This window comes from Poromitra crassiceps, assembly GCF_964638095.1.
Source record: "Poromitra crassiceps genome assembly, contig: HAP1_SCAFFOLD_1319, whole genome shotgun sequence".
Taxonomy (NCBI): Eukaryota; Metazoa; Chordata; class Actinopteri; order Beryciformes; family Melamphaidae; genus Poromitra; species Poromitra crassiceps.
Genome location: NW_028151092.1, coordinates 21,226 through 34,474, shown reverse-complemented (window position 1 = coordinate 34,474; position 13,249 = coordinate 21,226). Strand labels below are relative to the sequence as shown.

Here is a 13,249-nt window from a genome sequence, read left to right as displayed (position 1 = left end):
GGCGCCTTACATGGCTGCAGACGCTGTCGGTGTGTGAATGTGAGTGTGAATGGGTGAATGTGTATCATCATCCTTTTTATATAAAAGGGAGCAAGTGAGCTTTGTCTGTCATCTGTCTGTTTAAATTTTTGTCCCACCGATGATGTCTCAATGTCTATGACATCATCATCATCATCACCTTATTGACCAAAATATTTGTATGACATCAATGATGATGTCATAGGCACTGTGACATCAGGATATATATTTACCAGCCCTACTTGGTCAGGGGAAGGAGTTTACCTGGAGGAGGAGACGGTGGTGGATAGTCTGGACCCCACTGAGACAAGAGGAGAAACAGAGACGGAGCAGGGCTTCAGGGCCGAGGTCACCGGGATTGCAGAGGTCACCGGGGTCGCAGAGGTCACCGGGGCCACAGAGGTCATGCCTTTTTAAGGGGGGGGGGGGGGGGGGAGGAAGAGCAGGGGAAATATTGGCCTTAGAGGAATATTCAATCAATGTATGTAGGAATATGTATTGTACATACAGTGTACCGCAGGAATGAGTCTGGAAGTAGCACTTGGGTTCGTAAGGGGAAAAGTGAATGGGCTTTTAGTATGGGGATTTCGGTTAAATGCATGAAATAAGGTCTGTGGTTAACAAAAGCTTATGGGAGTGGTCATTTGTCTTCAGCAGGATAATCTTCACAAACATGGACCACTTGTATGACTTTTGAAGCGTAAATGCGTTTTTTTATGCGATTTTCAGAAAACATTTAAAAAGTCAGAAAAGTGGTCCTTGTTTGTGAAGATGATCCTGCTGAACACATATTTCCACTCAAACTTTTGTTAACCACAGACCTTATTTCATGCATTTAACCGAAATCGCAATTCTAAAATCCCATAGTCTTTTCCCCTAAGATTTCTGGTTAAACCTACAAAAATACGTCATCCATGTGGTACTCTAGAACAACCTCTTTCCCTTTGCTCTTAATAAAAGTAGAAAACACACACACACACACACACACACACACACACACACACACACACAGTAGACAGATGGTAGGGCTGAATGATATGCAAAAAAAAATAAAAATCATATTGCAATACTTTTGACAGATATTGTGATTGTGATACAAGTCACTGATTTTAGTGGGAATGCTAATTTTTGCATTTCATTTTCACTGAAAAAATAAATAAAAATATGATGTGGTTTTTGATGGGGTCTGTACTAAACATGCATGTTCCCTTACGTCTGGAGAATATGATTAGTAGACCAGGGCATCTCTGTAGCGCCACAGTGCTTCATTTAATGCTATCATTGCTATGTTGTGACCCATTTTACCTTTATCAAATAATTGCAGCTCCTGTGATTTGGATATTGCACTTGGCCATATTATGATTTTGATAATATTTCAATTAATTGTTCAGCCATAACAGACTGTATACACTTCCGCATCAGACAAACACAATTATCTGCTGTAGTTCAACATAATATCCAAGATATATATATTATCCAGTGTTACTAGAAAACATCAGATAAAGCATTATTCCCCTTAGTTTAAACTTAGTTAAACTAAGGGAAATATTGCTTTAAGTGTCAGGTCAGAATAAGCAGGTTCTGGTTGAACATGGAGTAAACTCACTCCGTCTCAGTAGAGCAATTCCTGTCAGAAAGTGTAGGCTCAGAGACCTTGTGGATCCAGAGGAGCCATTTGATTGGCTCAGAGTTTGAAAACCCACAATTATAGATAGCTGCAATGATTAGTTGATTAATTGATTAGTTGATCGACAGAAAATGAGTCGCCAACTATTTTTTATTATCGATTCATCGTTTAAACTAATTTTTATGAAAATAAATCTCTGGTTTCACACACACAGACACACAGACACAGACACACACACACACACACACACAACGGATTCTCTACGAATGCTACCCGTTCTTACTGAAGCCTTAGCTCATAGACTGATTAGGCTTGCCAGTATCACACAATGTAATGTAACATGCAGAACAGTGTAGTAACTCACCTACTACTGCAGTACTATTTATTTATTACTGCAGCAATAAGTAGTACAGTTTAGCAGTATTGATCTACTACTGCAGTAGTACAGTGTCATACTCCTACTTTTCTTGGGTGCCTCAATGCCGTTCTGATGGACAGGAACGCTGTTCTCCATCTTAAATCTCTTCGATGGCGGCAGCATCTTGGAATTCTAGAAAAGAGGGTGTTTCTGTGTTTGATTTCAATGGATCAATGACTGAATCTTTCAGATGAAGAATAAATTCTGCTTAAGTTTTACGCTCAGTAATTATATTCAGATATTTAAGACCCTGTGAAATGTTTAACTTTTTTTCTGATATTCCTTTCTGCTCCTGTACGCAAACTAAATTTGAGCAGGCTTAAAACTGTTCCAGCCCCCAGATTAAAGGGATAGATAGATTGGATTATTTGACGTGGGGTTGTATGAGCTACTTATCTATAGTAAAGTGTATTACAGTACCTGCAGTAGATGGCGGTCGGTGCGCTCCCAGTGTAGAGAAGCAGAGAGCAGCCGTGACACAGAAGCAAAACAATGTACTGCTCTGAGAGGGGTCATCAGCAAAATGCATTTTAAAAGAAGGCCCACTTCAAATAATCTGAACTATCCCTTTAAAGCTGACCAGGCTTAGCTGAGCAGACTTTTGGTTTTGTATCAACTTGCCTGTAGAACACACCGTTTTGTTGGCTTTAACTCCTTTTATTCTTGTTGCCTTGCCTCTTATTGATTCCTTTTGCTTGATTTGTATTGAAGGCTTGTTGCAGTGTACACCTTGTTCTTTCGTGTGTTGGCTGTTCAAAAACACTGTAAAAGGCTTCATATGACTGAACTGATCAGCAGATTGAACTAATCAGCTGGTGATATTGGAACTAGGGATGTCACGATACTAGAATTACTACTTCGATACTGATACCCAGGAAAATATCAAGTCTATACCATTTTCGATACCATGGGGGGAAATGACAACACACCAAGAGGCTTAAAAATAAACAAAGACAGACGGACAGACATGCTTCTCCATAATCTAGGCCCGCTGTTACAGCAGATTACCCCTGCTCTAGTCATCAGCCTATCAGAACACTTTTAGCTTGTTCAAGCAACAGATACCCACCAATGATAGGGAGGGAAAAAAATCAGCCGTATGCTTAAATTTTCATTCAGAGAAAGCACTGCTGGCCTGGTATCCATACTGTTGCAAATGAGTATCGTATCCATTTCAAATTTTTAGTATTAAGACTTATCAATACTATCGATACCTGTTGCAAATGAGTATTGTATCCGTTTCACTTTTTTAGTATTGATACTTATCGATACTTTTGACAACCCTAATTGGAACCATCTTTACCTCCATGTATCGGACGTTCTTGCTGGTCGGAGAGGCAGCGCTGTGAGACGCTCCAGGAAGAACTTTCAGCTTGTTCACTTCGTCGAAGATTCCCAGAGACCTGGCAACCTGAAAACACAGTACGATAATGTATATATGCAATTCAAAGATATTGAAGCATTTTCTTTCAAACTAATTTGGTTGCGGATGTCCAGATTTGGTATAGTTATAAGGCACTTGGGGCAGAGAGAGCTGTTTTTCAGGCTGTGACGTACAGGTGTAGGAGTGTGCGTTCAGCCACATGCCGTATGGTAGGACTTTTCGCCTTGCTTTAGATGACATCAAGCTGGCTCTGGCCCAGTCTCTCTCACACAGTGGTGAACATTATGGCTGCTCCAAATGCCATGAAAAACACTGCTTGTTTGATCAATTATTTATAGAAACTTTTTCAATACTTATCCAGACCTGGAAATTACAGTACTAAAATCAAATTCCATAATTTTCGCACTGCCAGTGCATATTAGGGATGTGGATTTTCTGTTAATTTTACTTTCGATTAACTAACACCCTTAATCGGTTAATAATCGGTGAATGGGAAAAAAAAAGATGTGAAATAAGACCGCTGGCGCATTTCATTCCCGCTCTCCATTGGGTTTCACACGGCATATGCAACCACTATTTTAGACAGTGTGAAAGTCCGCTACTGCAGTGCTTCCCAAACTACAAAATCCGCTTGAATTTGACATTAGTCTTATGTATTATGTCTGATCTATTAATGTCTGCAATAGTGATATATTTTCGCTTTTCCGTCATCTAGAGAAGGGCAGGGCAGCGCACTGGCCGCTACTGAGGGGATCAGCAGCAGCGCTTCACTTCACTCTGTTCAGAGATAGCATACACAGAACATGATGGAGAGGATACGTTAAACATTTTAAAGTGTGAAAATTCTTCAGTAAAATCGATGTGCGTGGAAGACGCTTGTTGCTTCACGACGAGCAATCTGTCTAAAAATGTAAGTGAAAGTAAGAACGGCCGCGGAGAAATGCAATGTATTTTTCCTCTGCCTGCCTGCAGACTGCAGCGACGTTTGTCACATGTAGACGCTGGCTGTCGGTGCTGCCCATTCATTTTATATTGGATCGCGTCGCCAGGTATCCCAGCATACATCGCTGTAGTCTGCACGGGGCGTCAGGGGAGAAATGCTTTCCACTGCCTGGCAGTCCACTGCCCTAATTAGTAGAAAATTGAAGAGCAGCATCGCACAATTTACATCGTACTTTGTCGCCTTTCTGGACGAAATAGTCCCACACCGGGCTTTTTAAACACACTTCGACATGTTGCTTTAGTTTGATTTTCTCCCGTCCTATTCACTCGTCTGGTCAAAGCAGAGAGGAGCAGAGGGGGGCGCAATCTCTCCCTCTCTCTCAGTCTCTCCCCCCTCTCTCTCCCTCGTGTGTGTGTGTCACTGATGACATCATCAGTTATGGTTGTCACAATGCCTATGTATGACATCACTGATGACATCATAAGTGATGATATGACGTCACTGATGTCGAGGCATAGCTAAAGCCCATTGGGATCCCTAGCCTACCAAACAATTCAAAGCCGTTTGCAGCACTTGAGGAAACCATGAGTTTGCTCGTTTAATTCGTTGATATAAGCGATTGCCCGAACGATTCATTAATGTAATAAACTAGTGAACGTGAAGTGCCACCACCCGCCCACTCAGACATGATCGGGGTTATGAGCTGCCAGTGTTTAACAGCAGCCGCTTTTCCTATTATGCGGATGCTATACCGGCGACCGAGATGAATATGATACGGACTCGCGGGAGTGCGCGTAGGCCGGCTAATTGTTGTTTAACATGCAGGCCAACCGGCTAGGAGCTGGTTATAATACGGATTCCACTGCATGTTAACAAGTGGCTCAAGTTTGAAGTCAATCGAACAAATGTTTCTCGAGATAAACTGCTTTTTGTGTTGCCAGTAGGCGGCGCAGGAAATTGCAAGATTTGCAATAAATTCAGCGCCGCACTACTTCGAGTTCCCAGGAGCACACTCCTCAAGTTTGAAGTCAATCGGATGAACGGTTCTCAAGATAAACCATTTTTTGTGTTGCCAGCAGGTGGTGCTCTGCCGAATTGCACAAAATTCGGCACTGCTCTATGTCAGGATCCCAGCAGCACACTCCCCAAGTTTGAAGTCAATCAGATGAATGGCTATTGAGATAAACCGCTTTTTGTGTTGCCAGTAGGTGGCACTATGCCAAATTGCACGGATTTCAGCTACCTGCACTCCGTTGAGTCCCCCTAAGCGCACTCCCCGAGTTTGAAGTCGATCAGATGAACGGCTATGGAGATAAACCGCTTTTTGTGTTGCCAGTAGGTGGCGCTATGCCAAATTGCACAGAATTCAGCTCCCTGCAGTTCCTTGAGTCCCCCTAAGCGCACTCCTCAAGTTTGGATTGGACGAAAAATCTTATATATGGAACAGAATATGGAACTGCGCTCATAAGTTTGGAATAAGCCTCTATCACCTTACACTCCTATATGGAAGAATCCAGCTCTGCCTTCTGTACTTTGTGATAATGTTTCGAAACAGTGGGCTGATAAAGGCATCCTAACTGTGGCTTGCTTTTATGACAGTGGCGCTCTTCTCACATTTACACAAATCCAAGAAAGATATAATGTACCTAGCTCACAATTCTTTAAGTTTCTACAGTTAAGAAATTTTATTCAGTCCACTCCGCAAACACTGGAGGAACCAAAGGCCTCTGTAATAGAGAAAATACTAAGACAATCAGAGAAATCAACTAAATTATTATCTAGACTTTACAAAGGTTTGATGGAGGCTTTTCCAGACAATGCTCTTTCTACTACGGAAAAATGGCAAGGCGACATTGAGGAAAACATTGACGAGGAGGAATGGATACAGATTTGTTCAAATATACACTCTGGCTCATACAACTGGAGACACAAACTCTTACAATTCAAGATTGTGCATAGAACATATTATACCCCAGAAAAACTGCATGCCATGCACTCAGAAATGTCCTTTTTGTGCTGGAGGTGCAAGAGACAAAAGGGGTCTCTTTTGCATATGCTGTGATCTTGCTGTAAACTGACCCCATTTTGGGAGGAAATATGTTTTGTTACTTCATCATGCTTGCAACTTAATCTAACGCCCACTCCTCGTCTCTGTTCACTCGCCAACTTTAATGTTGGTGATTGCCACCAAAGGAAATTTTGTAATCTTGCATTTATTGCTGCAAAATTTTGTATTGCTGTTGGCTGGAAGGCCTCCTATCCCCCAACACTGTCTCAGTGGAAGGCAGAGATGTCAGGCTATATTCCTCTTGATCATCTGTATTATAAAATGAAAGGAAAGCTTGACATATATGATAAAATATGGACCCCTTATGTGACTTTTATGGATAACTGTTAAACATCGGTTGAATTATGCCTTTTTACGAGACTATTGTGACATATTCATTTACTGATTTCCTCCTCTTCATATACTGTTTTTTTCCCCTCCCCTTTTTGAGACTCTTGAGATGTGTGTATGTATGTAGTATGCATATATATATGGATATATGTGTGTATGTGTGTGTGTACTGTATGTATATATGCACATATGTATCTGTAGTTGCAACCCTAGCATTGTTTGTCTACCGTGTTTGTTTAAGTTGCATTGTCTTGTTTGTCCTTTTTCTTTATCTTGTCCCACCTGCTTGAGGGTATCATACATACATCTAAAAAGCATACACATAGCACTGACTCTCACTCTGCGGTGAGTGGCTCTGGGGGAGGGCGTGGCCCCCACAGTAACCCAGTTCCACCTGTGGGAGAAAACACTTTCGCAAATACAGGGGAGGGTTGTGGGGTATGCTGCACATTGTAATGTATTGTATGTTGTTTGTTTGTTATTCAAAAATTTAAAGAATATTATACAGGAAGTCGATCGGACGAACGGTTCTCGAGATAAACCACTTTTTGTGTGGTCAATAGGTGGCGCTGTGCCGAATTGCACAAAATTCTGCACTGCACTGTGTCAAGTTCCCATCAGCGCACTCCCCAAAAGTTGAAGTCGATCGGACGAACGGTTCTTGAGATAAACAGCATTTCTTATGTTGCCAGTAGGTGGCGCTATGCCGAATTGCACGAGAACAGGGCACTGCACTGCACAATAGGGCACACTCCCAAAGTTTGAAGTCGATCCGACCAACGCTTCTCGATGGCATGCAGCAGATGATGCTCAAAACAGTGGTGGAAATGGCCAGGTTTTACTCTGGGAACCCTACTTACACAGGATGGGGGTTCCCGGAAGTGGCGTGGCCCTAGAGGATATTATTTCTGAATGCGTGACTCATTATAGCCTACCATTATAGCCACATAAAAATCTCTTAGAAATCTCACTTAACTAAGATCAGTGAGCTCTACTTATTATTTCCCCTTGATTTTATTCATGAGACTTGACACATGAATATTAATGCTGCTTATTCAGCTTACAAATACATGTTCTACCATTCTCTGCTCATTTCATGCTGCCTTCTTTGCAAGACACGTTTTAATTGGAACCTGAGGAGGGATGCTGCACCCCATAATTTACTCACATCAAAGTAAACAGGGTAATTGAGAGTGATGACCCTGTGTTTACTTTCTCAGTTAGTGTCAATGGTCCTACTTAAAGCTATTGCTTAGGGCTTGAAGGAGTGCAGAACTGAAGACAAATGTATTAATATCGAACATGTTTCATGTCCGAATCGCACGAAAACAGGGCACTGCACTCCGTCAGGTCACCATCAGCGCACTCCCCAATTTTGAAGTCGATCCGACCAACGGTTCTCGAGATACGCGAAGGACAGAGAGAAAGATGCTATCGTCATTATAGTATAGATTTTTAGGGTATTTTGCCTTTATTATACTAGGAATCGATTCCTAGGTTCGGCCGCTTTGCGGCCTCGCCCGTCCTGCAGCTCGTTGAGAGCTGCCCCTGCAGCTCGCCAAGCTGGCCCTGCAGCTCGCATTCGCAGCTTGGTCACTGCGCGGCCTTGCCCGCATCACTGATGATGTCACAGTGGATTTATGACATCACTGATGATGTCACAATGGGATTTAAGACATCACGGATGATGTCACAGTGGGACAATCACTGTGGGACAGACAGAGCCCGAGCTCCCATTTATGTTGGGATAGGATAGTTTACCCCTTGCACCATGTTTTAATATACTGTACTTAGTAGGGATGGGCGCGAGTACTCGGGTACTCGAGCACTCGTTCATAACGTCAGTAGTCGAGTAACGTTTCTGCTGTTCGGGTACTCGCCCCACTCCGCACGCCTTTAAAAATGGCCTAGAAGATCTATGCACGCATCGTCATGTGGATCTGGCAGCATGAACTGCACGGGCGTCAAGTCAGCCAGAATGTACAAGTACATCGTCCGCTTTGTTGCTTTCAAAATAAAACGCTTATTGTACGTTATTTATTTTGAGTAATGCGTTACAGCCACAGTTTCACGCCATATAACATCACAACGAGTATTTTGATACAAGGTTTGCTGCTTCATTCGTTGAAATACCTTTTCTCCTCCAACGTGCATTAATAAGCTATTTACTTTTGTTTAAGTAACATTATTTTGAAAGTTTTAACCGGAAGTTTTCCAGCTCATCCCGAAAATGGTGGCTGAAGATATGCTCCCGAAGGAGACGCAGACTTCTTCATAGCGCACGCCCGATAAAACTCATTCAAAACTTTGCAGTAAACGCTAGTTTACCGACTACACTGTCGTTTCCCATAACGGTAGTCACAAGGAATGTGGAGAAAGAATCACTTTTTGGGAGACAATCGCTTCATGGTGATCACTATTCAGCTGCAGCTCAGCAGCTGTAACGTTAATCACACTGGTCAGTTTTCACTTTTTGGCAGAACACCGGACCTTGTAATCTGTGGATTTACGTTAGTGTAACAGTGATCATAAAGTAAAATGGATGATACTGGACAATAACCTGACATTGCTGGACAATGGACATGTAGGCTATTGGAAATGCATTCGCTTGTTTCACAACTTGTCTGCTCCAAAGCGCTAATGCCATCCATCCAACCATCGGAGATAGGTAGGCTTTAGATGTTCGCGTCACCTAATATCACAGTGAGTCCCTCTCCTGACAAAAAATGCTCCAGGTAGCGCTTTTTCCATGCAAAAATGCAAACGTTATGTGTGAACAGCTCCATATACAGCAAATTACCCCTGCTCAGTCATCATTACCATAGTAATCACACAGCAGACCCTCCCCCCCCCCCCCCCCCCCCGCGCGCGAGTGCTCGAGCACTCGTTCATAATATAAGGAGAGTACTCGAGTATTTAAATTGCTTGAAATGCCCATCCCTAGTACTTAGGTTAACATTGTTTCCCACGGAGGAGGAAAAAGTCCACCAGTTTGGCAACACATGCAAATTAATATGCAAATTGCAGTCTAACTGACATGCTTAACCAATCAAAGACGTTCTCGGCGGTTAAACAGTTAATGATTAACCGTCGACATCCCTACTGCGTATAATAGAGCCAGCCTCACCTCGATGTTGCGGACCTCCAGTGCAGTGTTGAAGCCCTGCGGGTTGCAGATGTATTCCTGGGCCGTCTTCCTCACCTGTGCCTGCAAGGACTCAAACTCGCGGTACATGTCTGGAAAATGGCTCTTTGCCGACCCGCCCTTTTCCACCTGCACAACCAGCATCCATACAAAAACACTTGTTAAAAAGTGTCAAGTTACTTAGTGGTACAAACTAGGTCACTAGGAAGCTGTGACACACTGTCCGGCACATGACTAGTTTCACTGCACGTCGTCAACAACTTACTGAATACTTCTTTTAGAAAATAATTTCTCCTTCCCTGTCCTCCAAAAGCTCACTACTCCAGCTACAGCAATTACCGCTAGGGGTGCAACTAATGATTAATCTGTCAATTATTTTCACGATTAATCAATGAGTCGTTTGTTCTATAAAATGTCACAATGGTGACAAATGTCGATCACTTTTTCCCCAAAGACCAAGATGACGTCCTCAAATGTCTTCTTTTGTCCTGACGAATAGTCCACAACTCAAAGATAATTAGTTTCCTGTCATATAGGACTAAAGACACCAGAAAATATTCACATTTAAAAAAGCCCAGAGAACTATTGAATTTGTTCCCCTTAAAAATGTGTCTAAACGATTAATCCTAACATAAGAATATGAAGTGCCTGTGTGTGTGTGTGTGTGTGTGTGTGTGTGTGTGTGTGTGTGTGTGAGTGAGTGAGTAAAATTGTGTTCGGCTACAGCTATGCCATTTTACATAATAAAATGTAATTAGGGACGACTAAATGGGCAAAAGTGGCCAAAATGAGTCAACACAGGTTCAACACCTGAACTACGATGAGAACCAGAGCGGAGTTGGAATTAGCCAGGGAAGTGGCCTATGAAAACCCTCTGGGGAGAGAGGAGTAAGAGGAGCTCGACTAAATGGTAGGTGTGGGCAAAAAAAATACGACTCACTTAAAGTGTAACTTACCCCCAAAACACTTTTTTCAGCTTTTAACCAATATGACTTTGGGGGTGGTGTGTGAAGAATTCTGGTCAAAATTTCCACATTTGAGACCAAACTGTTACCATTGTACCATTTGTATCATAAGTTCCCTCTATGGGTTGAACACTGCTTTTTTTGTGCCCTCAAATGAATGGGATATTTGGTACATTGTGACGTCACGGTGGGGTTAACACGCGCCCCACTCATGTGGAAAAAAAAAATCCCCATTGATTATTACTGTAGTTCACGCGGCACGAGCCCTTTAAGACCAATGCATCCCTGGGTAATGCCTACTGTGGCTAATATTAGCCGCTAGTTAGTTATGTTATATGGCAGTAAAACGCTACTGAATGACCAAATTGATATAACTTTTAACCATTACGAGTAACACTGTTTCCATACGGATCACCAGCGTTAGTTTGTTGTTTATAACGTGGCTATATTCATAACGTTTTCTATCTCGGATGCGTTATTTCGAATCCCACATAGGTTACGCTGGCGCAAAGCGTGTGGGTTTCAGGACGAAACGGTCTCGAGCCACTAACGTCATCTTTAGAGCACAATATTCCTGGAATGCAAGTTTAACTAAACAGTTACATGTCCTCCTCTGCATTCTACATAAAATTAAGATATTACGGGTTGTTTTATTTTGTATGTTACATACTTATTGGCCAAGATATGTTAGTTTATGGGGGAGGAATTCTGCCAACTAAGGAGGGGACTGTGGGCGGCCATCTTTCCTGCGGGGTTTTCGGATCGAGTGGAGTGCCGTTTTGCAGGAAATCTGGGGGGGTTAGTCCCGCTTTAAGTATCTCCATTTTTTATTTGCAGATTTTTATTTTTTTTATCCCAGAATCGATAATCGTGATTGAATGACTATGCAGTTTCAGGCTACATCTTCACTCGCGCGTTTGCAAGAACGCCGCAGTTAAAGCGTTCCCGGTCTACACTAGAGCAGGCTCCGTCCATATTAGCTCATGCGAGACACATGCTACTTGACGCTTCACATACACTGGACATGCCTCAATGTGTAGTAGCCTACTGGAGTCCACGTCGAGAGGGCAGCAACTACGCCTACGGCCAAGGCAAAGAAGAAGAAGGCGATGTCCCACAATGCTACACAACGCTTGAATAGTGGCTTGTGTTCTTTGCTGCAGGGAACCGTGTGCCACCATAATGCTTTGAATCACAAATAACAAGGTCAGAATTTGGTTCTCCATGTTGAAACGGTGTAATGTTAGTTGAAATGACACTTCTTCTCTCAACTCGCGGGTTGTAAACACACCTTCAAGGTGCTTACCGCCACGTAAGTAGGTTCCTTGCATCGTTTAAAAATTCCACGTCTACATTAACATTCCAACCCGGATTTTGATGCAGTTGCAGATTAATTTTTTTTCTGTCGGTAGGGGGGAGAGAGAGAGAGTACCTTAGCCAGCAGCAGCTCCCACAGAGAGAGAGCTTTGGCCAGACGAGGAAGTACCATGTCCATTAGCTCCTCATCATCACACTGCTGCAGCAGCTGCACACAGGAAGCAGTCAGTTGTCATGGTGATACACACAAGCAGTCACAAACACAGACACTCACACACAGGCGCACGTGCGCACACAAACCTCGTGCAGTCTCTCTCGCTTCCTCTCTGCCTGTTGTTCTGCTGAGGCTGAAGCTCCGCCGAGCTTCGGAGGCCGGCCTCGACGGCCCCGCATGCTGGCCACGCTTACCGCCACCTACAACACCACCACCACCCGGTCAGATTACAGCAGGAACACACACGCTATACCTGAGATTATGGGGAAATTATGGGCATTTTAGTGCCATTTTAGTTGCTCTACACAGTGATTCTGACCTCCATTGCTTAAATAATCTGGTTTAATCCATACTTTTGTTTAAATAATCCAGGCTAATGATCTAGTTTATTGCATACCTCTGTGTTTAAACAATATAATTTAATTTATTTTTTATTTTTTTAATAATTAGACTAATAATCTATGTTAACTCATTGAATGCCAATGACGACAGCTGTCGTCAATTCAAATACTGACGTAGAGTGCCAATGACGACGGTTGTCGTCAATTGCGTTTTTTGACGGTGGGACGTGGATCAATCCCTGATACATCTCTGGTACAACTATTGTAGCTATTGGAGGTCTATAACCTATTTTACAGAACCCTTAGGTGGCGACAGTGCTCTCCACATAACAGAAAGGCAAGGAAAAAACAAAGAAGAAGTCGTTATGGAAACGGAAATCGCATCGCATCCGTATGCATCGATATGCTGAAGCACGTTACTGCAGCTGTGCCTGCAGCAGCCAATCTGCTCCCACAATTGAGCCGCTCCGTGTCGGTTG

The 13,249-nt window shown here is 42.9% G+C and overlaps 1 protein-coding gene across 1 annotated transcript in view; it reads right to left on the bottom strand.

Annotated features, from left to right (window-relative positions):
- Nucleotides 1-282: 282 nt before the first annotated feature.
- Nucleotides 283-13,249, bottom strand: part of LOC310771822 (uncharacterized protein) — a gene marked incomplete at its 3' end in the record, with an annotated part of 32,474 nt that continues 19,507 nt past the window's right edge. The window contains exons 6-11 of the mRNA XM_083664337.1: nucleotides 12,516-12,629; nucleotides 12,331-12,423; nucleotides 9,916-10,062; nucleotides 3,367-3,474; nucleotides 2,108-2,195; nucleotides 283-427 (exon numbers count right to left, since the gene is read on the bottom strand). Coding sequence (XP_083520463.1) covers nucleotides 283-427; nucleotides 2,108-2,195; nucleotides 3,367-3,474; nucleotides 9,916-10,062; nucleotides 12,331-12,423; nucleotides 12,516-12,629 — 695 coding nt within the window. The remainder of the gene's footprint in view (nucleotides 428-2,107; nucleotides 2,196-3,366; nucleotides 3,475-9,915; nucleotides 10,063-12,330; nucleotides 12,424-12,515; nucleotides 12,630-13,249) is intronic.